This window comes from Silurus meridionalis, chromosome 11 (assembly GCF_014805685.1).
Source record: "Silurus meridionalis isolate SWU-2019-XX chromosome 11, ASM1480568v1, whole genome shotgun sequence".
In the NCBI taxonomy this organism is placed as follows: domain Eukaryota; kingdom Metazoa; phylum Chordata; class Actinopteri; order Siluriformes; family Siluridae; genus Silurus; species Silurus meridionalis.
The window spans coordinates 8141613-8168486 of NC_060894.1; the positions used below are offsets into that span (position 1 = coordinate 8141613).

Here is a 26874-nt window from a genome sequence, read left to right on the forward strand (position 1 = left end):
CACCAAAACAAATTCCTTGTAAGTGCAAACATACTTGGCAATAAAGCTCCTTCTGAAAAATACTGGCACACATCATGAAAATGAGTTAATATTATGTACAGCGATAGATAGAGGATTCTCCACAAATATATCGATGGAAGGGTGGAGATCTTGCCACAAACTGTGGCAACCTTTATCAAAAAGGAGCTAAGGTATATATAAATAAAAATACCCTACATTTGTAAGTATGTAAATTCTCAGGAATTTTGCGAAAACAGAAGTATATAAACAGAATTTATTACATTTATCCTGTACAGCCAGCATGAGGTAACGCAATATTGTCTGCCTTTTTCATACAGCTCTGTAGAACTCATGCCCGGATGCATTACACATGTATTCGCCTCCTCCATAGTGTTTGATTCTGAGGTGAACTGCAGGCAATGAATCATACATTCAACTTGTACATTGTATATTCTCCAGAGAATGGAGGGGTGCAGTACCATGGCAGAACCTCTAAATACAGAGCCTGTTGCTAGTAGAGACAGAAATATTAAGCACAGTGTTGCCTAAGTCAGGTCAAGCTGTTCACCTTTCACTTCTTATTATTAGACCTGTTCTGATTCTATGACTGTTACACCTTCTGGTCTATTCAGAGATCTTGGCATTGCTGCCACCAAGATTCACACCCACATGTAGGATACCTGAATAGATTGAATGAGAAAGGTGTAAGACTTATTGGGGAAAAAAGACATTCTCATACTCTTATAAAATGTGTTAATTTGCCATAAAAGTCGAAAGCTCAAACACCATATGTCTGTAAACATTTGACATACATAGCCTAAAATATTGCATTTAAATCAAGTATTAATCAAGTAATAATCTCACCCAAACCAGTTCTTGTGTGAACTCAGGGCTTTCAGTCACTTATCCCCACTTACACTTCAGTGTTCTATGGAAACAGGAATGACTTTGTAGACATATGTACCGCTGGATTTGGCTGTGGAGTAATCACCTCTCCACTTGACCTTCATTATTTCCCTCAGTGTGGGATCCAGTAAACACGCAGACAATGAATACATGAGACCTGTGCCAGACAGAGCAGTTCATTTATCACTCCCTGTCAGATAAAATTTGGGATAGAGGCGTGAGCAGGACTGCCGTCCCCAATGTTCCTTTGCTCTTAGGAAGCTGATAAGGCTTGATTAAATACAAGTCACTGATGACGCGGCATGTTGAAGGGCACCCTTGCGTGGTCTCTGTACTCTAATTAGATTTGCTTTGCTGAATGCCCTGTTTGATGCATAGCATGCTTCTGTCAAGCTTAAATCTATGTGTTGGCGGGTATTTTGCCACTTAAATGGATTCCTTAAGAATTTTTGTAATAGAATTTTTTTTAAACCCATTCATGGGCTAACTAAAAGAAACAGCTCATTCATCTAGGTATCTGAAATGAATTACATTAAAAATATAGGTGTGTTTTGATTTTTTTGTTTGTGCATACTCTTCCTTTTGTGAAGACTACTGAATTTTCATGGTGCCTTATGCTAAAGGAGTGTCCCTATGTGTTAGCATTTGTCCCAAGTTTTCTCATAAAAAGGCAGAGGGGACCTGATAACCAAGTCAGACAAAACAATGACTGTTGTTTTTCAGTATACATTTAAAATCAACAACTGGGTCAAACAGCAGAATACAGACCTCTGCTTTCTAGCTCTAGTGCTTTTCCACTAGCCTAGAACACCGAGTTTGGTTCTTGCTGAACTGATCCTTATGCTATTCTCCCCCTTAAATCCTATTAATATGGGACAGGAAAATAATAGAAAATGTACCACTGTTAGAGACAAAGGTTCACTTTTAAATCTGCAAAGCAAAGGTTTCAAAGAGTGCTGAACCCAGAGAGAAAACTCGGTTTGCACTGCTTTATTAGTCCAAGGCTGCAAAATTAACCTCCAGGCTTTCACATTAGAACATTTCTCTATTTTAAAATTTTACATTTTACCAATATTTGTAGAATACATTCTCTCAATAGACACCCAGGTTTTTTGTTGTCCATGAACAAAAGTTCAAGTAATTTATGTATGCATACAATTTAAGTGTATCAAGCATACCATCATACCATGGTATTGTTTAAAACCCAAAACAGGTCTCCTGTTGGAGACTAAAGACATTCTAGGCGTTTTGTGCCTTGAAACCATATCAAAACTCAAACGGACCACCAGCATTATGAAACTATAAATGAGCCAAGAGACTAATTACCCTAAGCATATTACTACCAGAGGAATATATAAGCCCACATTGCAGAGCTTTTGGTTTTTACCCAGATGATGTACCCTAAACTTTACCCAGCACCTATAGTGCTATGAGTACGGAATACAGCATCCTTTTGAACCGAAATGAAAAATACAATAGGCGTTTCATGTATATTAATTAATTCCTTAAAGAACTGCCTTTTATCTTGATCAGGGTTGATAGAGATTTTTAGATTCTTAGAAAAACTGTATATGAGAATTTACTCTTGATGGGCACCATCAACTGGCAAAATCATACCTTGGGGTGAATTAGCATAGCCAATGTGTCTTCCTGTATGTATCGAGGGGGTCAGACAGAACCTGGATAACCACGAGAGAACCCATATAAACATGAGAAAATGCAAAACTTGCCTCAGACATTGAGCTGAGCTCTAGGGTATCTGGAGTTGTGAGTCTACCACCACCCACTGTACCTTGCAGATTCATTTTGGTTATATTCTCAGTACTCACTACTGAGAATATCAGTATTATTTGTCACTGTCCACTACATCATTTTTTCTCTGTTCCTCACACAATCTAGTCAAAGTGATTACAAAGAGAATGAGGAGGCTTAGAAGCTTCTAGAAAGTTTGGGCAATCGAACTGGGTCAATTTTGATCTGGGACAAAAAGCATGCATTGTCCCTGATCCCAGAGGCAGCTTGAATAAGAAAACAGATCCATAGAAAGTGTCAGAGTGCTTCCACTAATGTAGACTGATTTTCAGGTCAAGATACATTGATATCAGCTTACAATCAGGCTGCAATTATCCCAGGGCCAATCCAGTTAGCTCTTTCCATCCTGCTTTCTCTTTGTTTCTCCCACATGCTTCCCTCTTTCTCTGTCTCCGAATTGATCTTCACATTGATTTCCTGGCCTACTCTGACAAACACTCTGGGATCTAATATCAAGAGGCGGGTCAAATTAAAATCGAGACATTCGGCTCTTATTGTGATAGAGCTATTGCAAGCTGCAATGCTTGCAAGGATATAAATGGGACTTTTAATTAGAAAAGTGGAGTAGGTTCATTTGTGGATGAAGAAGTTTTATGTCATTTTACAGAAATGCGCCATGCAGAGAAGTTGGCAATGAGAGTTCATCCAAGGACACAACTGATTGTCTGTGTGATCGAGCTTCACAACATTCTATGTGGCATTGTGACTGTGCTCAACTCTGGTGTCAACGCTGACTATCTGAGGGCATGACGACCCAACTTCCCGATCAATGCTTCTGGTAATCAGTCCTGTCGGTCACTGTCATGTGGACTCGTTCACATTCAGGAAGAACTGCTCTGTCGATTGGAGCATTTTCATTTAAAATTTGCTTTTCCCTGCAAAAAAAGCTTGGCATTGACTGTAAATGTTGGCAGCATTAGAAAGGCTCATCAGATAGTCAGCAATATATGACCTGTCATGCTATTTAAGCTAATTAAAACAAATTAATCAATGAAATTAACAGATATATAGTCCTCCTTTACCTTGCAATGCAAGTTGATGCATTAAGGCACAAATATCAAGAACTCCATCTGTTCTGGATGAGTGACTAAATATATGCAAGTGTATTAAGCAGTCCACAAATTTCAGTCAACAGTAAATGAAGACATCAGTCAATATTTGCACAAGGGAAGCCTTTTGGGGTGATATGCAATAAGAGATGATACAGTGTAAACACACTTTAAGCCTGATAAAAACATGTTGTCTATAGACCAACTTAATTACCAATTTAACTTGTCACCATCTGGTGCAGCAGGCCTCAGAAATCCAGGGTCCAAGTTTCAATTCTCAAAGCTCTGATTATTATCTGTGCATAGTTTTGAAATGTTCTCGATGTGTCCCCTCACCTTCTAAAATGTGTGCAAGTCTGTTTGATCTGCTTTGCAATTAACTGTTTTGTGCCATGTGTATTCGTGCCTTGCATGCAATGTTCTGGAAATTGATTGCTCTGAATTCATCATGACACTATAATGTGGTTACTAAAGATGAATAAATGACTCACTTCATTAGTTGATGCCTGACAGAGTGCTATGCTAAGAATGGTCCACTGGTGGTTCCTGTCTATTTATAGCACATGGCTCAACAAATGGTCGCCTGCAGTCTGGATGTTGACATAGCAATGTATTTCAGATGAAGAGCTGATTAGGTAAAAAATATTGTATCAGAGAAACATTGACACATTCCGACTTTTCATGTGGAATCCCCAGATAATCTAAAACTAAATTGAGAGGTCCTAGACCTTCCATGGGGAATCTTTTGCCCACTGGTTTTCTCCTGATACTTCTTTTGCAGAAGATGAATAGAGGGATTATTTGTATGGGTTTAATCTACTTAAAGTGTCTCATCTCAATTTGTAGAACCAATGGCTCGATTCCAAGGCTCTCTTGGATTGTCAAGATCCTAACCCTATCACATAGAGTAAGGGTTGCAACCCTGTAAAATAACCTTATCACCACTACCTGTACTCAAGGCCAAATTTTATTTTGCTCACTACCAACAGATTGTGACCATAGGTGACGCTAACAAGGACAGAGCAGTAAAGAAGTAAGTGGCAACTGTCTGCCACTCATTCATGCTATTTACATATCCAAAGCATATATGCAATTGGACCTTGAATACCTCTGGTATGAAGGAAAGCTGCAATAATGCAATAATAATGGAATCATTTACAAATCTCATAAACTTATATTTTATTCACAATAGAATATAGATAAAATATCAAACGTTGAAAGTGAGACATTTTGAAATGTCATGCCAAATATTAGCTCATTTTGGATTTCATGAGAGCTACACATTCCATAAAAGTTGGGACAGGTAGCAATAATAGGCCGGAAAAGTTAAATGTATATATAAGGAACAGCTGGAGGAGCAATTTGCAACTTATTAGGTCAATTGGCAACATGATTGGGTATAAAAAGAGCCTCTCAGAGTGGCAGTGTCTCTCAAAAGTCAAGATGGGCAAGGGATCACCAATTCCTCCAATGCTGTGGTAAAAAATAGTGGAGCAATATCAGAAAGAAGTTTCCCAGAGAAAAATTGCAAAGAGTTTGAAGTTATCATCATCTACAGTGCATAATATCATCCAAAGATTCAGAGAAACTAGAACAATCTCTGTGCTTAAGGGTCAAGGCTGGAAAACCTTACTGGACGCCCAAGATTTTCGGGCCCTTAGACGGCACTGCATCACATACAGGAATGCTAGTGTAATGGAAATTTGAAAGTTCCACATCATTGCATTCTGTTTTTATTCACAATTTGAACAGTGTCCCAACTTTTTTGGAATCGGGTTTGTAGTTGTACTCTCAAAACAGGTTATGCAGTACAACTAAGAAGGCTACAAGTCTTCTGAGTGCGTTTTGTCATCTTACTATATACTATAACCCTTCCTGATTTACCCTTGGTTCCCCAGTCTGTATCTTTCCATCTGCTTGTGAATAATGTATTTTGCTGAAACCCTGTTCTAGTATTTTGATTGGTGACTCTATGAAATGAGCCCACGGTAAGGATTAACGAAGCCTGAGAGAGGCACACAGAGTTGTAATAAACCTTGAGATGAGAAGTGATGGAGAGAAGCATTGATGCTGAAGCCCTCAAGCACTTTGACAGGACATAAAGGAGGGCCGTCTGATCCTGATGAGCATTCCAGGGTCCTGCCACCAAAGCTGAAATGAGTTTTTCCCGTGGCGTCCCCCCACCTTGAGAATTGCTTTCAGGTGACATTAATTGCTCCTTGGCCCAGCTAGGCATCATAAAGGAGAAATCAAGAGGAGACATTATTTCCCATCGGAAGAGGACAGCGGCAAGGGCACCGGGAGACATGATGAAGAGGTGAAAAGCAGATGGTTCGGCTTCAAAATATGCATATATTCAAATGAATGCGAAGCTAAATCCCGGAACAAATTCACAAGTGGCTAGTTGGGTTCAAGCTCCTTTATTCGAATGATGGAAATCTATCTTGCTTCATAATTCATGTTTCGTGAAAGAGACTTTGGATGCACAGGAGCAAGCTCTGGTTTGGGAAAATATTTGGGCTGTCGGGGGAAATGCACTTGATGAAAGGAAATCCAGAGCATTAAGCATGGCATGTCTTTGTATCATGAGGCAGTGCATGAATAAATCATATTAATCATTATTCCCTTAGCCCTTAAAGTACTCTCCAGATGAGAGCGTCTCTCCAAACTGGATTTGTACTCATCAGCACTTCTAGCTTACACAACTGAGTAGCGCTCAGCCATTTTATTATATGCAGTGGAAATGTGTAAAATGCACACCAGGTACGAAGAGGACAATAAGTGTTGTGTCACCCTCAGATTTTTTTGGGAAACAGCATGTTCACAATAACATGCAGGCTGATAACAAATGTCAGATAATAGGACACAAATATTCAGATGAGATAAACAGGTAAACAGGGATACTTTTGAAGTATTTATTGTACTTATTTTTCTCCTCACTGCCTGAAGCACTGCATTCACCATCATGTTCAGATCTGGCAGCAAGGATGCAAATCAAGATGAGTTGCACCATTGTACATTTAGCAGGTAAAATAGCATGTGGACACCCAGAGATAAGGTGTGATGTGCAAGTTTGCAATTCCAATTGTGACTGTCAAAAACACAATTACTGTATGATGGCAACACCAGGCTGCTATTTCCTGACAGAACAGCTTTGCTGTTGCCATGGTTATGATAATTTTTGTATATCGATAGTGTTTATGGTCTTATTATAATGACAATGGCATCTCTACTCATTTATATGATAATAATACAGGGGTCATATGGTATATGGAAACACAACACCGAATAAACCCCAAAAGCCCGCTGGTGGGCTAGCTAAAGCTTCTGTTTGTGTTCTATGTTTATGTTTAACGGAAACTGAGTAGGCTACATAAAATGTACGGACAGCTAGTTAGTTAACTAGTTGGCATTAATGATAAAGTCAAGTCAAGTCAAGTCAAGTGGCTTTTATTGTCATTTTTACTATACACAGTGGTACACAGTACACAGTAAAAACGAAACAACGTTCCTCCGGAACCCTGGTGCTACACTAAACAACAAAACAACATAAAGTGCATCGAGTGCAGCCTGGTGCAAACAGTGCAAACAAAAGAACAGTACAGACAGACAGAGTGCAGACAGACAACACAAGACAAGACAAAAGACAAAAACCAAGTATAGCGCCGACTATTAAGGGGAAACACCTAATTTTAAATATAATCTCCTTTTACCAATCCATGTTTTGTTTTACTAAGATCAATAAGCAGTAGAGATTTTTCCTGATTGTTGAAGCTACTTGTTGGGCAGCTACAAATAAAAACATGTACTGTCTTTAAAATCTGCCCATCCCAGGTTACTGTTCTATTGATCTGCCCAGCCCTGGGTAACAATCACTAACCAATAGTCAAACCTAGCTAAGAATATTCTGACACTGATTGAAAATTTGGGGTTCTCTGTGTCCAATTATTTTACTGTAAGGAGAAACCAGGAGTCACTCAGAAATATTCAGCAACTCTAACTTGTTATTTTTCTTGTACAGTCTGAGGATGTACTGTATGTTGTTGCATGACAACATGGAACAAGATTCAGAAGTGCTGTGGAGTAGTCACAAAATTTCTTGAAAACTTGTACAGCCTGACCTTCTGGCAGATTTTTTTTTAAAGTAAGTTTTAGTAAACATGTTTTCTGGTCTTTTCATAGTACAGGGAAATTCATGTACACAGTAATCAGACGTGTGCTACAGACGCAATAGGTAAAGGTTAGGAATTAAAAACTCAGTATTAAAATGAAGTATTTACATTGAAGATTTGTTTATTCCTAAGCAAATGGGAAATGAAGATGATGTTTTGGCCTTTATTTCACCAGTGTTCATTTAAATGTTTATTTTAAAAACATGAAAAAGTGATTCCATGGCTGGGGGCTACTTGTGTCACAGTGATATTACATTTACAATTCTGTATGCAGGTAAAGTGTGCAAGTGCAAGCAACATACAGCAATATTAAACAAAAGCATTGTAGAACTTGCTGAATAACCTGATCTAGAAACAGATTTAAATAGTGTTACTAAATAAACAAAAGGCAAATTCAAAGTCATGTGATATGCAGTATGGCACAGGCCATGTCCACACTAATGCATTTTCATTTGAAAACGCATATTTTTATCTCCAACCACAGTAAGACTGCATTTTTAAAAAGCGAAAACAACGTTTTTTAACATGCTCTACAAAGTGGATAAAATTGAAAACGGTCAACAGTCCCTTTCGAGTAGAATTATGATCTTTTTAATCACGTGAAGGTGCCTATCTTTGACGTTGCCTAAAAATGTTTTAAAGAGAAAACTTTCGGAAAAAGACTGAAAACTATAGTGTCGGCATGCAGCGTTTTTAAAACAAAAACGGCATTTTAAAATTTATCCGGATTAGTGTAGATGTAGCCATAAAGCACTTAAAAAGCCACATGTTGCATGTACCAGTCCTCGAAGGAATACACTTTTATCTTAAAATATAATAATAAAAATTAAAAATGTATTCAGTGTTTACGTTTATTTTACATCTCATGATGAAACCTCTTTGTCTATGGACTTAATCAAATTTAATTGAAAAAAATTATGCTACATTTTACACAGTAACCTAAATGAGTTTGATGTTCACCAGGAATATACATCATCCAAATTCCCAAAGGAAATCAAAGGAAAAAATAAAAAATAAGTACTCATTATTTTATATTACTTACAGTGATATTGTCTAAGAAGGTCACTTTGTCAGTCAGAAACTGACTGCCCTATAGCATTAAAATAGACATTTTGTTTTTTTGCTCTGCTAAGAATACAGCCTTAACTGGAGAAAGCAATTTTGTAATAAGATATAACAAATAAATTGTTATATGAAATAGGTTAGTACCGTTATTTTCAATGGTTAAATTCTTCTTTTCTTTTATTCATTGGCATTTTAGGTGTTAAGGGATTTTTAAACAAGCTGGCTGGTCTGTGATGACCAGTGATGCAAGTTAAAGCATTTCACATTCTCTAAAACTCAGACTAGTGGAACAGTGGACAGATAGCCAGTCTCTGCCCCGAGGTGAAGGAGCAAACACACACACACCGCTAAATCCACGGGAGTGTAGCAATCTGTATCTGGGTGCCCTGATAAGACTTCAGCTGCACCCCTACGCACTACACTGAGCCACTGAAACACACGCTGTTCTAGTCATTATCCGCATATCACTGACAGGAGGAAAGTCCCAGTGTAAGCCCTGATGTTTCTCAATATAGATCACATACCAGTGGACACACTCTGTGTCATGCTACACAAATATACACACAACCTACAGTGTATCGTAACTTCCTTTATTGGTTTGTTTATTTGTTTATTTAACTTTTCCTCTCACTTCTATTTGCAGCTTTTCCTAATTCTTAACCTGGCCTAAAGTCAGCAGTGTCGAGTGTTCATTAAAATCCTTTTGCTTTTTAAAACAATGTCTGAAGGACGAGTGTGACGTCTCGTACAGACATGCTCACACTCTCCACTGGCAGCTGCTGATGGATTTTAATTGAATTCTTATTCGGGAATTTATTTTTGGAATCTCAATCTCGTCATTTATTTCTTCTTACCTTGCTGCAAATCTCTCTGTCCACCTCTAGGCGCCTAAAAAACACCCAAGCACATATCTACTCCCATTCATTGCCCATACACAGTCATCTTGGTCTAGTTCAGGTTGCAACATGCTAAACAACACATGGCAGTCTCTCATAAAAGTTATTCAATAATCGTTATTTGTAGAGCATGAAGTTTGAATTTTCTATTCTGACTGGTCAGCAGCTCTGACAGTATTGTTATTACTCTAATAGCAGGTTCATATTAACAAGCTCATCAAGGCACAGGGACTTATATAGTGGATACTTCATATAAATTGGATATTTCTTTTTAATTTAACAATTATGGAGGAGTCTCCAGTGTTAGTGCTTTATAACACTAAAAGATAATGCTAATATGAAATATCTGAAATTATTAAAATGTAATAAAAAGAGAGGCTGGTGAGGGAACGACAGTTATTTTAATGTTATTTAATTTTTGCAGTTATTTTAATGTAATTAACTCGTTTTTTGGATGGTTTGCAACATTCAAAAAGCATTTGGCTTTGGATCTGAAGGTTGTGAGTTCAAATCTCAGCCACACTAAGCTGCCATTCCCGGGTCCCTGACCAAGGCCCTTAACCCTATATCTGCTCAGTTATATGAATAAGATAAATGTAAATTGCTCTGGATAAGGACATCTTCCAAATGCTCTATGTGTCAGCAGACATTGATATAAAATAATAAATACACACACACATATATAATAGAATCTTACCAAAAACAAGTTAGGACTCTTTATACAAACACTATAATTTTAGTTCCAAAATAGGTCTTCCAAATCCAAGTCCAGTCTATTTAAAGGCTCTGATATACAATAAATGTTTTTATATAATTTTTGCTAATGTTTGGCCAGTATTGACAGCGGTATCAGCTCAAATGAAAAATGTGATGTTCCACCCGTAAAATGTAGCTGTGTATGATTAGCTGTGTGAGATTAAAGATATAGGAACGGTTACAACTAAATATAATAGTGCAAATAGTTTACTCTTTGTAAAACAGTTTGGAGCAAGTCCTCCTACACTGAGCTAAATCCAGACAAAAGCTTTTAGCAAAAATGATGGGTTTTTTCTGTGTTCTCATTAAAATAACATATTAGTTTGATCCATATCCATATTGACAATATTCAAGTTTGTGCTTGACACTCTGCAGGTGGTCCCTTCTGTGTTTGGCTGACATTCATCAACAGGAGGAATGCTCATTCAGTCTAGCACAGTTATGATTCTTAATAATTGAAAAGTGGACAGCTGTCCTGGGCTTGCAGTGTCAGGCTGCAGAGTTTGTGACAGATGACAGGCTTGTGGGGACTCGTCCTGTCCTTCAGTGCATATGTCAAGGCTGTGTGTATTAGACACTGGCACAGTGGGATGTTCAATAATGACTTATCTTATTTACAGGAAGGCAAATCCAGCAGACAAGGACAGCACAAGGGCTCTTGTATTTGTCTCCTGGTACACATCCTTCTGTCTATTTTAAACAGTGATTTATGCAACTCTCTGCTACTGTAGACATCATACTGCCAATATTTCTATATAAGCCACATTCTTAAGATTCATCTCACACCGCAACTGTATTACACACCATTCCTGATGTCAGAGACTTGCACCCTGGGAGCAGCATCTAAAGCCTATAACCCTTCCGTAATTGAATGTGGACACCCAGGCGAAAATAACAGTGGCCTCCGCACAGCTCCCTCAGCACTTTCACAGCGCTTCCCTGTTACACCGGGGGCGTGCAGAGAGCGGCAGATTTCAGCTCAGCTTCTCATCACACCCAGGTGACGAACGGTCCTTTGGTTAAGTTGCTGTGTTCCCTGGAGGTAGGGAGCCATCTGAGGCCATCCACAAAGATTGTTTTCTCTCTCAAAAATGTCCTTTGATTTCTGACTTCTGGGAGAGGGTTGCACACACATTTTGTACTGTGGAACATCGATCATTCTAAAGCAGAACAACAAGCATAGCGTAATCTATAGTCAACATACTCCAGGGTCATCTATAGACAGCCAAGGACTTTAGGGTTGTGCATATTTTAATTCTCAAAGCAAAAGAAAAAGCAAAGCGAAAGAAAAAAATTATTACAATTTTGACTTACTATATCATTATTTTGACAAAATACAATTATGATTTATTGCGTAACATAATCATGGTCAGCAGTTCAGGGCATTCATAAACTTAAAATTTTAAATGAAGACTATTTAATCATGAATATTTCTAGAAACTTCACACTGGATTTAGAGTAGTGTTCCAAGGTTCTCTGTACAGGACTTTTTATTTTAATATTTGAGTATGTTATTATTTGGTTTAACAAGCCTTAGGTCCCCATTGTGGACTGTACCAAGGCATGACTTATTATTGGCTTGCCTGTTGGGGTTTAAAGATAAATTAGAAAATTAATAGCTGAGGTTGCAGACCTGAACCTGGCTTCACTGCATTTATTTTATGTCTCTCTCTCTCTCTCTCTCTGTCTGTCTGGGGTGTGTGTGTGTGTGTGTGTGTGTGTGTGTGTGTGTGTGTGTGTGTGTGTGTGTGTGTGTGTGTCTGTGTGTGTGTGTGTCTGTGTGTGTGTGTGTGTGTGTGTTCCTGTTGATGCTTTAGAGAGTATCTTGCTGTGAAGGTACAGAGCGAGCTAAAAAGCCGCTAGTATTTTTTTTTTTTTAATTCAGGGTCTGTGCTTTTGTGAGGCGCTGAAGGGGTGTGAAAGAAAATATGAAAAGTTCAAACTTACCCTGGGTCTATCATGTGTTTTCTCAGTGGGGAGCTCTCAAACTTGTTACACGGATCATTTCCTTTAATCATTAAACTGTAGAAACAGCAGATCTTTTGTCATGTTGCCTGGTGCAGTGCGTAGATCTGTCTGTTTTAGATATCATTTTAAACTATTTAGCTATGGAGTGGCGACATAACCCGATACAAATACATTATCCTAAATGACCAAAAATGCAGATATTTATAGATAGACTATTAATATGTTTTTTTTGTGTTTGTTTTTTTAATGTTAAAGAAACTTAAGACTAGGGTTGTGTTCGTGGGTGTGACAGAGAGAGACAGAAAGGCATGTGTGAGTATGTGTGTCGGTCAGAAGGGGAATTGTGCCGGACAAAATAAAAAAAAAGGCTTAATTTTTGGCTTGTGGAAGCAGGGTTGCCAGGTTTGTTGGGATCCTCTTCCACTTCTTCATAATGTTTGGCCCAGTTTCTGAAGTGAGGGCATCATGTACTACTTCAGAATGTCACAGTACATATTGGAATCTGTTTCCCTTAAGAAAAACGCTCCCCAGTACCAGCAGCACTCCCTTCTGCAGCCCCAGACCTTGATGCTACCACCACCATGCTTGGCTGTAGGCAAGACACTTTTCATCGCCAGTTCATCACCACAAATGCTGCACCATCTAAACCAAACAAGTGTATCTTAGTCTCATCAGACTACAGGTGTCAGGATCTCCTGGGCACACTGCGCACACTTCCGGTTTCACCGTGAGCACTTCCGGGTCGGTGGCCATCTTGCCGTTTTTCCCGCACCTCCCGGTATTTAAGGACAACCAAGACTTTAGCTCGGGGCCAGATTATTTTACTGTCTTCCTAGCCCCTGAGCCATCCAGCCTGCTCTGTATCCTGATCCTGATCCTTACCCTGATCCTTACCCTGAACCTGTTACCTGTTCATCTCTGTCTCCCTAGTTACCTGGTTTGGACTTTGGACTGTTTTTGGTTTATGTTTTGCTCTGCCCGGTATTGTTCTGTTTGCCGGCTTTTGATATTTTGGACTTTTTTTTTTTTTGGTTTTGCTTCCCTGTATTGCCCTGTTGCCTGTGCCTTAACCCTGGACTGTTTTTGGATTGTGTTTTTGCCTTTGACCCTTTGCTTAATCTTTTATATTAAATTCTGTGCATCCTGCATTTGGGTTCATACTCACCTAGCCCTGCACCCGTAGTACCCGTGTTCCCTGACAGAATAATCTGGCCAAAAAATGGAGCCAGCGGATGTTTTGAAGCGTTGGGCTTGCTCTGCCACTGACCGGCAATTCAGGGACCCAACCGAGACGGTCAAAATTCTGTAGCTCAGCCCTTAGCAGAGAGATGAGTATTTTCGGGTGCATCAGGAACAATCTCTGGCAAACCAAATGGTTTTGAATAACCTCCTGAAACGGCTGTCTCTCCAGCCCCTGAGCTCTGCTGGGGGGTTGCCCAACCTCAGCCTTCCTGCCTAACTGGGGACTTCACCCAGCACTTCTGCCCTGCCGAGCATGCCCCCAAGCCTGTCTGCCCTGCCGAGCATGCCCCCAAGCCTGTCTGAAGTCCCGGTGAGGGCGCCGCTCCGCCTCAGACCTCCGCCGAGGGCGCCGCTCCGCCTCTGACGTCCGCCGAGGGCGTCGCTCTGCCTCAGACCTCTGCCGAGAGCGTTGCTCCACGCTTTGTTCAGCCTTTCCTGACCTCCAAGACTTTTTTACTCGGTCTCAGTTCGCCTCAAGCCCCACTGTGTCCGTCGCTGGCACTTCACTTGCTTTATGCCCCAGGATTATTGTGCCTTGCCAGCCCTGTTGCCTGTGCCTTGACCCTGGACTGTTTTTGAATTGTGTTTTTGCCTTGTGTATTGCTGAACCTTTTATATTAAATTCTGTTTTCTCCATAAACTTGTGTGCATCCTGCATTTGGGTCCATACTCACCTAGCCCTGCACCAGTAGCTCCCGTGTTCCCTGACAACAGGACATGGTTCCAGTAATTCATACTCTTGAACAGGTTGTCTTTAGCAAACTGTTTGCGGGCTTTCTTGTGAGCCAGATTTAGAAAAGTCTTCCTTCTGGGACAACAGCTATGTATTTTGTGAGATACTGTGTGTGTATATCAAGTCAAGTCAAGTCAAGTTTATTTATAGTGCTTTTCACAACAGACATTGTCTCAAAGCAGCTTTACAGAAATTAACAGTTAAGGTGAATGTGGTGCATTTATCCCTGATGAGCAAGCCATGGCGACTGTGGCAAGGAAAAACTCCCTTAGATGTTATGAGGAAGACTATGTATATGTATCTGATATGTATGTATGTATGTGCGTATGTCATCTAGCTATAACAATTTTCCTCTTGTCAAACTTAAAATCCTAACGCTTGCCTTTTTTCCTGCTTCTAACACATAAAATTTGAGGACAAAATGTTCAATTGCTGCCCGAAATATCTCACCCACTAACAGGTGCAAAGATGAAGAAAATAATCAGTGTTATTTACATCAGTCATAACGTTATAATGTCATTCCTTGGCTGGTGAATATATATATATAAGATCTAGATTCAAATAAAGTCTTCTCCCATATGGAAGTCTAATACATGGCCATATATAAACATATATCTGTAATTCTAGTTAATATATGTGAACATATATAAACATATTTGTAGTTCTATTGGTTGACTGGGTTTTATTTTTAACTGACTATCTAATCTTTCTATACATATGTAGGATACATATACTTTAAATATTGCCAATTGATGATACATTAAAGTAGAACATAGTATATGAGATGCCTGATGATGAGTTATGGAATTAGTTACTATGTGAAAATTGTGTCATATAGATGTTAATGTAAACTATTTAACATTGCTTCATTGCAATGTTACAGTTTTGTCATATAATGTTTTAGGTTAGATTTGGTTCCTTGTTGATATCTGTTACTTGTTGGCACATGGGTTTTAAACAATTGCTTTTATTTAAGTATTGCATAATGTCCTGCTGCTTGCTTTTTTATAATTCGGAAGCAATTGTAAATCAACAATAAATGTTATATATAAGTAAGTAAGTACTAATAGGCTATTGAGAAAAAAATAAAATAAAATTGTTACACATATATAAATGCCATTTTTGTGATATTTTGAAATTTAGGTAGCATATATGTACAAGTTTCTGACATATGTCTATATCTGTAAAATTTAAACATGAACATGTATGCAACAAATGTGCTTTGCAATATATTGCTATATATCAGATTTCCGTATGGGTTGACTATCAGGAGAGGTTTATTTTGCAACCATTTGTTTCAGTTGCAATATCATTAGCCTGAAACTTTCCCAGACCATAATGTAGGCCAGAGTGTGTTATGTTCACACTTCAGAACCACACCAGATGGACCTGAAGCTTTTGGCGCACTAATCTATTTTTAGAGCACTTGTCCTGTTTTGAACCCTGCCTCTTTAATAAAGTAATCTTCGGAACACAGGATGTGGAGTATAAACCAGCGACCTTCAAATGCATGCAAGAAGCTGAAACATGAACGTGTGTGTAATCAGAACAGCCAACATGAAATTACATCTCTAAAGGACAGAATGAGAGAGAGAGAGCAGGACAATATTGAAGTGCATTCGTTTTGCATTCAGCTGTGGCCTAGGAGATAATCAGCAAATGTTTTTTCCTCCCCCCTTTAGAATGACGGAGCTAAACTTAAAGAGCTTCTGTGTTTTTCTGTTACTTACTCACTAACTCTCTTGTATTATCTCCATCTTATTGCTTTTATTTGTACATTTTACTAGCTAATTTTTTAAGTGCAAAACCACAGAAACTGTATTGTGCTCCAAAATTTATTCAAGCAAAAAAGCATTTTTTGCAAGTTGTATATAAGCAAATCACGTACATAGTAATGGCTGCTGTTTTACACCTGGACCTGGTTCCTCTGCATGTATGCCTTTTAAACTCGCTTCCCCTTCTGTCTATTTGAGATCAATAACTTAAGGACCAATTCCAAAAGCTTATAGTCACCATCATTGTATGATTTTGTTGCTACAACAGAACCCCAATGCCATTGATGATTCCAAATATAAAAAATGGGAGTCCAGTTTTGTTAAACTTCACCTTTATCTTACTCCAGTCTCCTGGAGGGCAACACTTACGAGAAAACCAAGCCAGTGGTTTTGCAATACATACACAATAATACAATTAATTTAATTAGTTGGCTCTTATTTATATTTTCCTGTACCAATGTGTGAAGTCTTGTTTGAGGTAATAAATATACATTTAACTGTTTAGATTAACAGAGCGTTTAGCGTGAACAGATTTGCTAATTCAGATAGCCACACATGCTAATTTCACCTATATCCAACTAGAGAGTTATTCTAAATATGCACCATGTTTTTAAGTCTAGTTGAAAAATTATGATTAGAATCTATGCATCATCATAAGCAGATTCAAGCCTTTAGGGTTGTCAGAGGTACAATAAGGAAAAGGGGAGATTTGCAATGCTAAAGTTTTTCTAATGTACGTACCGAAATTGTGTTAGCATGCTAATTCCAATAAATTAAAAAAACAGGACCGGACTAGGCAAGCACTGATCTGGGAGACTCTGAAACACAAAGATCTATGCTTTAGGATTAAATTACATTCGTATGTACTGGCAGGAAGTTGGTGAGTGTGGTCAAGGCAGAGCCAAGCAAGATTAAGAATTTTATATACATAAAACTTCACTGTAGTGTTTCACTACAAAATGTTTTTGATAATGCTTTTGGAAAAAAAAACCTTTACAATATAGCCTTGGCCATGACAGCAATGCATCATGTCTCTTCTCACTATATTCTATAGGCAATATTTTACAAAACACTTCCAATATAGAATTGCAGGTTATAAATTCACTACATAAAAAGTACTGTATTCAGGACCACAAAATTTTTTTAATAATTAAGAATTTCAATACTTTTGGCTATAATGCTTGCTATTCCGCCAGTAAAAAGCAGATAAATTGCAGATGATTATTATGAAGTGTAAGAAGATGAGAGGTTCCTTGACACTGTCTCTTCTCCGCTTCTTGGATGACAAGGGCCGGCCGGTTCCTCCAGAGTGACCAAATTAATTTTGGCACTTCAGTGTGGCTGAGATTCTTCTCTCGCTCTGACACTTTCATTACCTGAGAGAGGCAGTTGGAGGAGGGTCCTGCCCTCACCAAGGCCTCCAGATCCGACTCGGTAATGGAACTCCTTCAGTACAAATCTCCTCGCTCAGAGCCCCGAATGCTGCAATAATTATAGCACTGACCTTTTTGGTGGTGGAAGGCTATTTTTCGCTCAATGTGCTCTCGTTAAACGACGGCAGTCGCTAAACTTTTAGTCAGGGTGTAGTTTAAATACAAAGGGACTTTTGGGATACAAATGATGTAAAACAAAGGGTACCCAAACTTTTTCCTATGAAAATCAAACTTATTGTACAATAGAGATCAGCTATTCAGGGACTTCCAAAGTTTTCAATTGAAATTTTTCCTCTTTTTCTTTTTTTCATATGAGGAATGGCAGACCCTAGTCTGGGCATTTCTGATCTAAAGGCTAAAAAATATACTGTATATCCAAAATAATGTGTATAGAATATTTTATGTGGAGTATTAACACAAATGTAATTTACTTGGAAATGTACTTACTGTTCTCCAATATTTTATACATAAAAGCTGTAAAGACTGACCAATCTATAGGGCACTTATAAGCACATACATTAACTGCTTTAAACTCAATTATGAATTAAAACCCAGATGTGTCTCAGAGCTCAATAAAAAAATGTCCAGGAGAAAGAATATTATATATTCTCCTTATCAGTAAGTGCTAATAAGCCTCCTGAAGCTTTAATGGATTCGGATGATTAATGATGTCAAATCAATCACATTTTAATACAAATGAGACTAGATGAGGTGAAGATTGAATCATGGCTTATAACTCCCAAACTCTACAGAAGAAAGAGTATGTATTGTATTTTGTCTACAATCTCATGTTCAATCTCAATTTAACTTTCGGCAAACATCACCGCCTAGCTGTTGCTTTCTAGTAGTCATGCTTTGTCTCCATGATGGCTCAGATCTCTTTCTCTATACAAAAATTTTATGTTTGCAGGTGCTGAATGTGACACTGGTGGAAAGTGAGAATGTGGTGCTGGAAGACCTAGGTGGCCTGGAACCCTCCATCCTGGCCAACAAGTCAGGGCTGACAAAAGGGCTGGTGGTAAAAAGCTCCAGCAATCAGATCTCTATTCACTTTAGCAGCAAGAAGCAGCCACGCCCAGGTTCCCTACTGCTGCGATACAGAGGTGAGACTTCCTCAGGGATGCACAGATCTGGTATTGACAGCAATAGTGTTAGTACAGTATTGCTAGTATGAAAGTAAGAGAGTATTTTTATTTCCAAATAGTTACTATTTACAGCACACCAAAATGAAGGGGGATTTCAACCATTTTTTCATCTTATTCAGTCATATAAAACCTCTCATTAAATGTGTATGGAATTATTAGGAAGGAAAATAAACTTTGGAAGGCGAGAACAGAGACTTCAGTGACTCTTGTTAGTTTGCTTTTATCTAGCATAAACCAATAAAATATAAAACAAAATTTATTGTTAAATAGCTAGCATAGCTAACACACCTTAAACTACATTAACAATCTGCTTTATATAAAAATAGCACTGTGGCCATATTCAATCTAGAACCACTATCTCCTTTTTCAGTCATGTCTTGGCTGATGAACAGAATTAGGTAAAATAGGTAGACGCTTTCTTTTAATCAGACAGCACGGCTGCAAATGAGAGAGTTCAGAGAGAATACCCATGACCATTGAGTGCACTGTAACAATTAAGAGCCAGAGGCAGAGTCTCTGTATGCAGGTTAATCCAATCATCACGGTCAGTTTCATCCACAGTGGACTGGGATGAGTAGCACACAGGGACATGAGAAATACCTGTGTTCAAGGACAGACTTGCACAACCAAAACAAACAGAACATATACAACAGTAAACATTTCAATGGCCAGCACAGAAAATTAATGCAAAACAGACCTACAAAAGAAATGCAAACAGCGGAGCTCATTTAAAATGTTAAGTAGTAAAAATATAAAAAATATATATAAAGCATCCTTTTTTAAATGTACTTAAAATGTAATTAAAAGTAAAAAAAATTCATTATTTTGGCTGATCTTAGAAGCAACTATCCGTAATTCACATTGGGCATTAGGAAGAGGTTGTAACAATTGTAGCGAATTTAGCTCGCAAAAAAAGCAAATATTTATGAGTAATTATAACGGGTTATAAGTACTCCTAAATATTTAAATTAAGTTGTTAAATTGACGGTAATGGAATTAACATTATAATTATTTGGTCTGTTCTTTACCAAACAGACAGTATAATATTTTATTAATTCTATAAAAGAGGTATCTCCCTGCCAAGAAAGACGTGTCCCTCCCCCTCCCCCCCATTACTTTATACCTTACAATTAATAGAGCATGTAGTTCAGATCGAATATTGCAGGAACTTCGAAATGTGAGTGGCACCCAGAGACAATCACTTATGAAAAATACAACGTTTAATGAATGAGACAAAACACAACATAGAACTAACTACACAAACATACAAAAGAAATAAAGAAAATTTAAATAAAAATAAACAAAAAGGTTAAAAAACTGGAAAAGAAGAAGGAGAAGGAAAAAAGAAGAAAAGAGAGAAAGAAAGAAAAGGAATGGCAAGCTTAATCTTCACAATTAACCACAACCTAAACGAGAATCATCAAGGAATTTAAATTCACCTTAAAATCAAGGGGCTCAAGCTTAAACACGCATTTAGACTGGTTGGTAAAACGGTTACTAGCATTGGCTTGTTGCACAAGAGTCTGGATGCGGTAGACAAAGAAATCTTTGAAGAGTCGGTTAGGAGGGAGTCAGATGTTCTTCTAGGTTCTCCTGAAGATCAGAGCAGTTGTTGTTCTTGAAGGTAAAGCTTGCCGGAAGATCTCGTCTCGAAGAGTCGCTGCTGAGCTGTTTTGAGCGTCTGACTCTCTGGGCCTTCGGGCGTCCGGGCATCCGAGCCTTTCTGAGCGAGCCGAGCGAGCGAGCAAGCGAGCGAGCTGTGATTAGTTGGGTTCAAGATATTTTAAAGGTCCCGAACCCCACCCATCTTTGGGGGAATGGCCAATGCTATGGCCTGAAATTTTGGAGGGAGAAACTTCCTTTGTTCAGGGTTTGTCCTGCTTCGTGTCTTCCGGGGTGGGGGTATGACAGTGTGGTATACAAACCCCCAATAAAAGTGTAAGACGTGGTGCTCATCCTTTGATTGAAATGCAGATGTCAAGGGTTAAAAGGAATGCCTGGGACATGAAGTCTAAATGACCCGTGCCCAGACGCTACACAATTGTTAGAGCATGCTTAATGGAAGGGCTAGCATTCAAATTCATTTTATGGTTTTATTTGTAAAAAATTTGATGAGCTCTTAGAATGTAAAGTAAAACATTTTATTAACACAGTAAATATGTTTATATTGCAATGTGCAATTAGTAACATGCATTCAGTTGTTGTTTTATAAACCCAGTAGTGTAGTAACACATGTTGTAAATGCTAGAGATAAAATTAGGTAGATATGAAAAAAGCAACAACGAAAAAAAACCTCGCACTGCACCACCATCTGCAGCTTGCTGGAAAGCACTGTGCATAGCTTAAGACTCTGTTAGCAAACTATAGTAAAAGCAGAAAAAAATATATTCTCTGTTAATTATAAATATTAATGAATTTTTTCTTCACCAGGCAAAAGGCAACAAGAGGGTCTAAATGCAAATGTAAGGAGTTAAAAGGTCTCACTTTTAATTAAAAAATACAAGACAGGACATGACAGGTCAAACACTGCTGGTGTTTGAGAAAGGGCAAATTGCTTCTTGTGTTCGATTAGTCTTTCTGCGTCACACTGGCGGATCTCGACACGTGTAAACATGCATGGCTCATGTTAGAGAAAGGCGCCTGTCATTTCGGTCGTATAATTACATGGGAGAAGATTTGTACTAATAGACATTTTCAGAGCAGTCAGATCTGCACTGGCATTCCTCATAACACAAGAGAAGGAGAGAAAGAGAGAAAAAGTGTGTGTGAGAAAATGTTTGTGTGCGTGTGTGTGTGTGTGTGTGTGTGTGTGTGTGTGAGTGAGAGAGAGAGAGAGAGAGCGAGCATAGCGATGGAAAGTAATAACCCAGCGCATGACTAAATTCTATTGTTTCCAGAAACTAATGAAGTATGACAGGCTCGTGTTCTTACACGCCTCTAATGTGCCTGTTGAATAAGACGCCACTCTCTCTTTCCTGCTCTTTCCCTCCGACGCGTGTGCTTGCTTTGTTGTTCTTTCTTTCTTTCTTTCTTTAGTGCCTTTAGTCTCTAATAACAATGTGCAGCCATTCTACACACACACAAATCCCCCCTCTCATGCATTTCATTATTTCTTCAATTATTGTCCTAAAAAGTTCTCAATATTGAAATCCACTGATTATTATTATGTAGAGTTCATGATGTCTTCCTCTTCATTTCATTCCTTTTTAAGTTAATCTTTGTGTGATCAGAGACTAAGCTCCTTAAAAACTGAAAACCTTGTTATAATGGAGTGTTGCACATAGTGTGTTAAAACAGATGTTAAACATTAACAGCACTTCAGAACTTCAGATTTCCCCAGTAAGTGTTGGTCAAATAGTTTGAAGCGTTAAACAATTACTTGTTAGTTGATTTATTTCCTATAACTGCACACCACTGATTGTTTTATACCTTCCAGAACCGTAATTCATGCATGGAACTTACAAAGAACACAAGGTCAGTTGTACACCAGCACATTCTGCTCCTGACCTTCTCCTTTCTCTGATTGATATTAAACCTTACTGCGAGTAAAACATGTTTTTACGGCCACACAGCAGCATCCATGTGAAAGCATCATCACCAAGGAGACCACGCTTAGCACGTCTGGCACTACACCGCACGCTGATAGAATAACGGTTCTTTTGTACAAACGTGGCTCAAGTTTGCTGCACAGAGTTACTGCCCCACCGATGCGTCCCAATAAAGCCATTAAATTGAGTAAAACCGTGAGTTTGCATTAGTCTTATGCATTACGGGCTTACGCATGCTTCTCAAGAGGGTGCTGCAGGAGGTGATGGGGTTCCTGTGTACTCATCATTTGCTGTAAAGAATCTGTTTATTGCTTGTTAGGGAGAATAAAGGTTGAGATTCAATTGAGATACAATACTGTGAAGCACTTCATTTGTGCACAATTTTGAAGGAACATGACCTCAAACTGACAGACTGTGAAGTGATATGAAAACCATGTGATACATTTTTGGAGATGTGTGTGAATAAATATTAAGAAAGAATTTAGATCTTATTTGCTAAATTAACAGTAACTTTTCTCCCTTTTTTGGGGCGGGGGGGGCTGGGGGGGAGTTTTCAATCAACCTTTTATGACAGATGTTCTGAGCCATAGATTGCCTTCGAATGTCAATAACTGAAATGTCAAAACCCCGTAAAGTAAATACTAGGAAACTTCAAGCATGATTCAAATTCAGTCAAATTATGTGGGTAATATAATTAATACACATAGTCACAAGTCAGGCAGCATTAGGCAAGATACACTCCTGAATACAGGTTCTAGTACTTTGCATGTTTCACGTTTTTTTTTTTCTTCACATAATAAAAAAATAAGCTATAGAAATCTATAGTAACCTCGCTTTAATTAACATTCAGAACTGGTAAAAAAAAATGATAGAATATAAGACATATGAGATGTCACATGGTACCATAACATGGTGCCATTAGGTAGCCATGCTGCCACGTGTCACATTTGTACTTATTCATTGCGAGTAATGTGAATGAATGTGTGTGGAAATTAAACATTGATCATCCTGTAGGTCAGGGTTGATGAAGATACAGTGCATTTTTCTTAACTATTCATCAGGCATAGCAATATATGATGCATTATGTACAGTTACAGGCAGCTTCTCTGATAAAAACGTGCAGCTTATATATAGAAATATTTAGTACTTTTTAATTTAGTAATTAATGTTCACATTCTAATATTTATAAATGTATACTAGAGGCATTAACCATGTAAAACATTGACCAAAAACAGTTTAAATAATGTTGAATAAACAAAATGTAAAATAAATTAAAATTAACCAAAAAGTCGAATTTACTTTTTACTTTAGAATTTACATTATACTTTAATATAAATACATACTTATTTATTATCGTTTAGAATAAATAAATACTAAACATTTATAGATTTGATCTGAAATCAGAGTTGCATTCAAGATTAGAAAATGTGAAAAACTAATCAAAATAAATAAACAGTCTACATGACCATGCTTAAATGAGCGAATTATGCTGAAGATTAACACGTTTGTTGATATTTGAAATTTGAATTGTAAAAATTAAAGATGTAGAAGTTTCAATTACAGTAATCGGAGTTGCAAAAAAAAGTAATAAATAAATAAATAAAAATAATAATAAAAAGAAGCAGTGGAGCTCCTTTGTCTGCCATGTCTACAAATATAGTTATACTTTCTCATTTTATAAATGGAGTATGAAAAATTTGTCAGGAAAGGCGCAGGTCCACACAACGGTCTGCAGAGAGATGGATCTCACCAGTGTGTAATTAATATCTGTACGTCAGCAGCTCTTCGAAGAGTGACAGCAAAATGATTACTGCAGTGTGGAGCTTAAGAACCTGGGATTTTGAGTTGTGTGCATGTTGCTCGTATTTCCTTCACAGTGAGTTATTAGATGTTCAGTACACTAGATTGAACCTGATTGCACTGTCGTATAATCATAGCTATCAGGCTATAGAGCACGGAAGTGGCTTATTAAGTTTGTGAGAGATACGGAACATTACAATCTGCACAACTTGTTCCCCACTAGCCATCATTTCCTCTTAATACTACTATGTAATATTTCGAACCACAAACACACACACACACACACACACACACACACACACACACACACACACACACAAATAAAATCAAACAATTGAATATGATCTAATTGCTTATGATTAACTTTGTGAAAATCCTTGCAGGTGATTAATAATGGAAGAAATCCCTGTTGTGTTAGGCAATTTTACTCTCCGTAGCCTGCGCCCCCAAAGCATGTCATCGCCAATTTCATTTCGTCGAGAAGCAGTTTCACATGGTTCACAATATTAAATTCTGTGAAAACAATTAAAGTGACCCCCCCCGACATATATACACACACACACACACACACACACTCTCACAAAAAAAAAAAAAAACACTTATGGGATTAAAGCATTTTTCACCTGCATGTCATCATCAGACACCTGTCCCCACAGATTTCAGAAAAGCCAAACTTTTAAAGGACAATTGTGATGAATAGTAACAAAAAATATTAGTTATAAACAAAGCAAAAAAAACCCTGAAGTACATGAGAAAATAAATGCAAGCAAACACACTGTACACCTTCAATAGGTGTGTGTGTGTGTGTGTGTGTGTGTGTGTGTACAGCATATATAAATAAAACAAATACACTTCAATGAAGTTAAGGAAACAGAGGTCAGGAATCACGTGACCTGGTCATGTGCCTGGTACATTTACGATGTACACAAAAATTTGCCATTAAATAAAAAGCAGTGACTACCTGTTGGTGTCAGTGTTGCTGTGTACACCTGCTTGAACATAAACCTGCTAGAACACCAGCACTAAGCAACAAGTTCACACACAATTAATGAGCATTACCAAATATCAACAAAACCATATTATATACTCATTTTGTGGTCAATTGTCTCTTTAAAGTTAAATCCCAGGCTGTGGTGCATTAAAGTCAATCCATTTCATCTTTTCCTGATCTATTCTGTTCCTCTGAGACTTCCTAATTATCTTCTGTATTGAAAATCTGCTGCACTGTGAGAAAGGAACAAAAAGGGATGTAATTGGATCTAATTAGTGGACTCTAAATCACCTGCTAAAATTACACACAGCCTATGGGATATAAAGCATATTGCCTACAACTCTGCCTATGAGAAAAAAAAATGTATTTACAATTTAAATTTCCAAAACATTGGCCAGAAAGATTTCAATATTTATTGAGGGAAAGGTTTCAGTAGGATTAAAAGATGTATTATCTAAGATTAGTAAAGTAAGTTGTTATCTTGAATTTGCATTTCTGAAAATGGTAATAAATATCTCAAAATTTTTAGTGTAAACATAATTAAATGTTGGACATGGTTGAGGTTCATGTTTCAATATTTACGGCATTTGGTAGATGCCTTTATCCAGAACGACATTTATCTTTTCATACAACTGAGCAGCACTGTTAAGGGGTTAAGGACCTTGCTCAGGGGCCCAGGAGTGGCAGCTTAGTGTGGCTGGGATTCAGATCCAGAGTTTAATGCCTTAACCATTAAGCTACCACATTTCATCATTAAAAAAAAATATATGAATCAATTAAGCAAAAACAATAATTTTCAAATAGTTATAAAAGAGAAAATAAAAAGTTAGATTTAAAATCTATCTAAAAAATACAATTACTACTTAAATAGCTGTCAGGCGCAAAGAACGTACGGGAACCAAAGTGAATTCAACGATGGCCTTTTAATGCAAAACAAAAGGGCAAGGAAGAAAGCACGGGAATTTGCACCACACAAGGGTAAACTAAACCTGGAAAAAACTGTGGCAGCATGAGAACAAACAAGAGCTGCTTGGAGCTGCTTGGAGTGATTGGAGGGTTTGGCGAGGGAGTGGCTGGTGGATCCCTGACAGTACAACCCCCTCCAGAACGGCTCCCGACGCCCTGACCCTGCGCCTGGGACGACCCCGACCCCGGGGCGCAGGACGAAGCGGATGAGTGGCGTGGAACTCCTCCAGGAGTGCTGGATCCAGTATGTCCCGCCGCACCACTCACGGCCGTTCCTTGGGGCCGTAGCCTTCCCAGTCCACGAGATACTCCAGGCCACCGCCCTGACGATGAGAGTCCAGCACTTCTCGTACAGAGTAGACCGAGGGTTGTTCTAGTACCTCAGGCGGAGGGGGCCTGACCTCGCTGGCACGTTGGGCAGAGGATGGAGTATACGGCTTGAGAAGTGACACGTGGAAGGTGGGGTGAATCCGGTATCGTGGTGGGAGTTCCAGTCGATAGGCCGCCTCGTTGAGCCGCCTTTCAAACCTGATGTACCTGGGGCTCAGCTTCCTGCAGGGAAGCCGCAGTCGTAGGTCCTTGGTGGACAGCCAAACCCAGTCTCCGGGCCTGTACGA

General features: G+C 38.4%; 1 protein-coding gene across 8 annotated transcripts in view; it reads left to right on the forward strand.

Annotated features, from left to right (window-relative positions):
• sez6a (seizure related 6 homolog a) overlaps window positions 1-26874 on the forward strand; it is a 127697-nt gene that overhangs the window by 62110 nt on the left and 38713 nt on the right. For all 8 annotated transcript variants that reach the window (XM_046861274.1, XM_046861272.1, XM_046861273.1 and 5 more), the window contains one exon: window positions 18718-18910. In XM_046861274.1, coding sequence (XP_046717230.1) covers window positions 18718-18910 — 193 coding nt within the window. The remainder of the gene's footprint in view (window positions 1-18717; window positions 18911-26874) is intronic.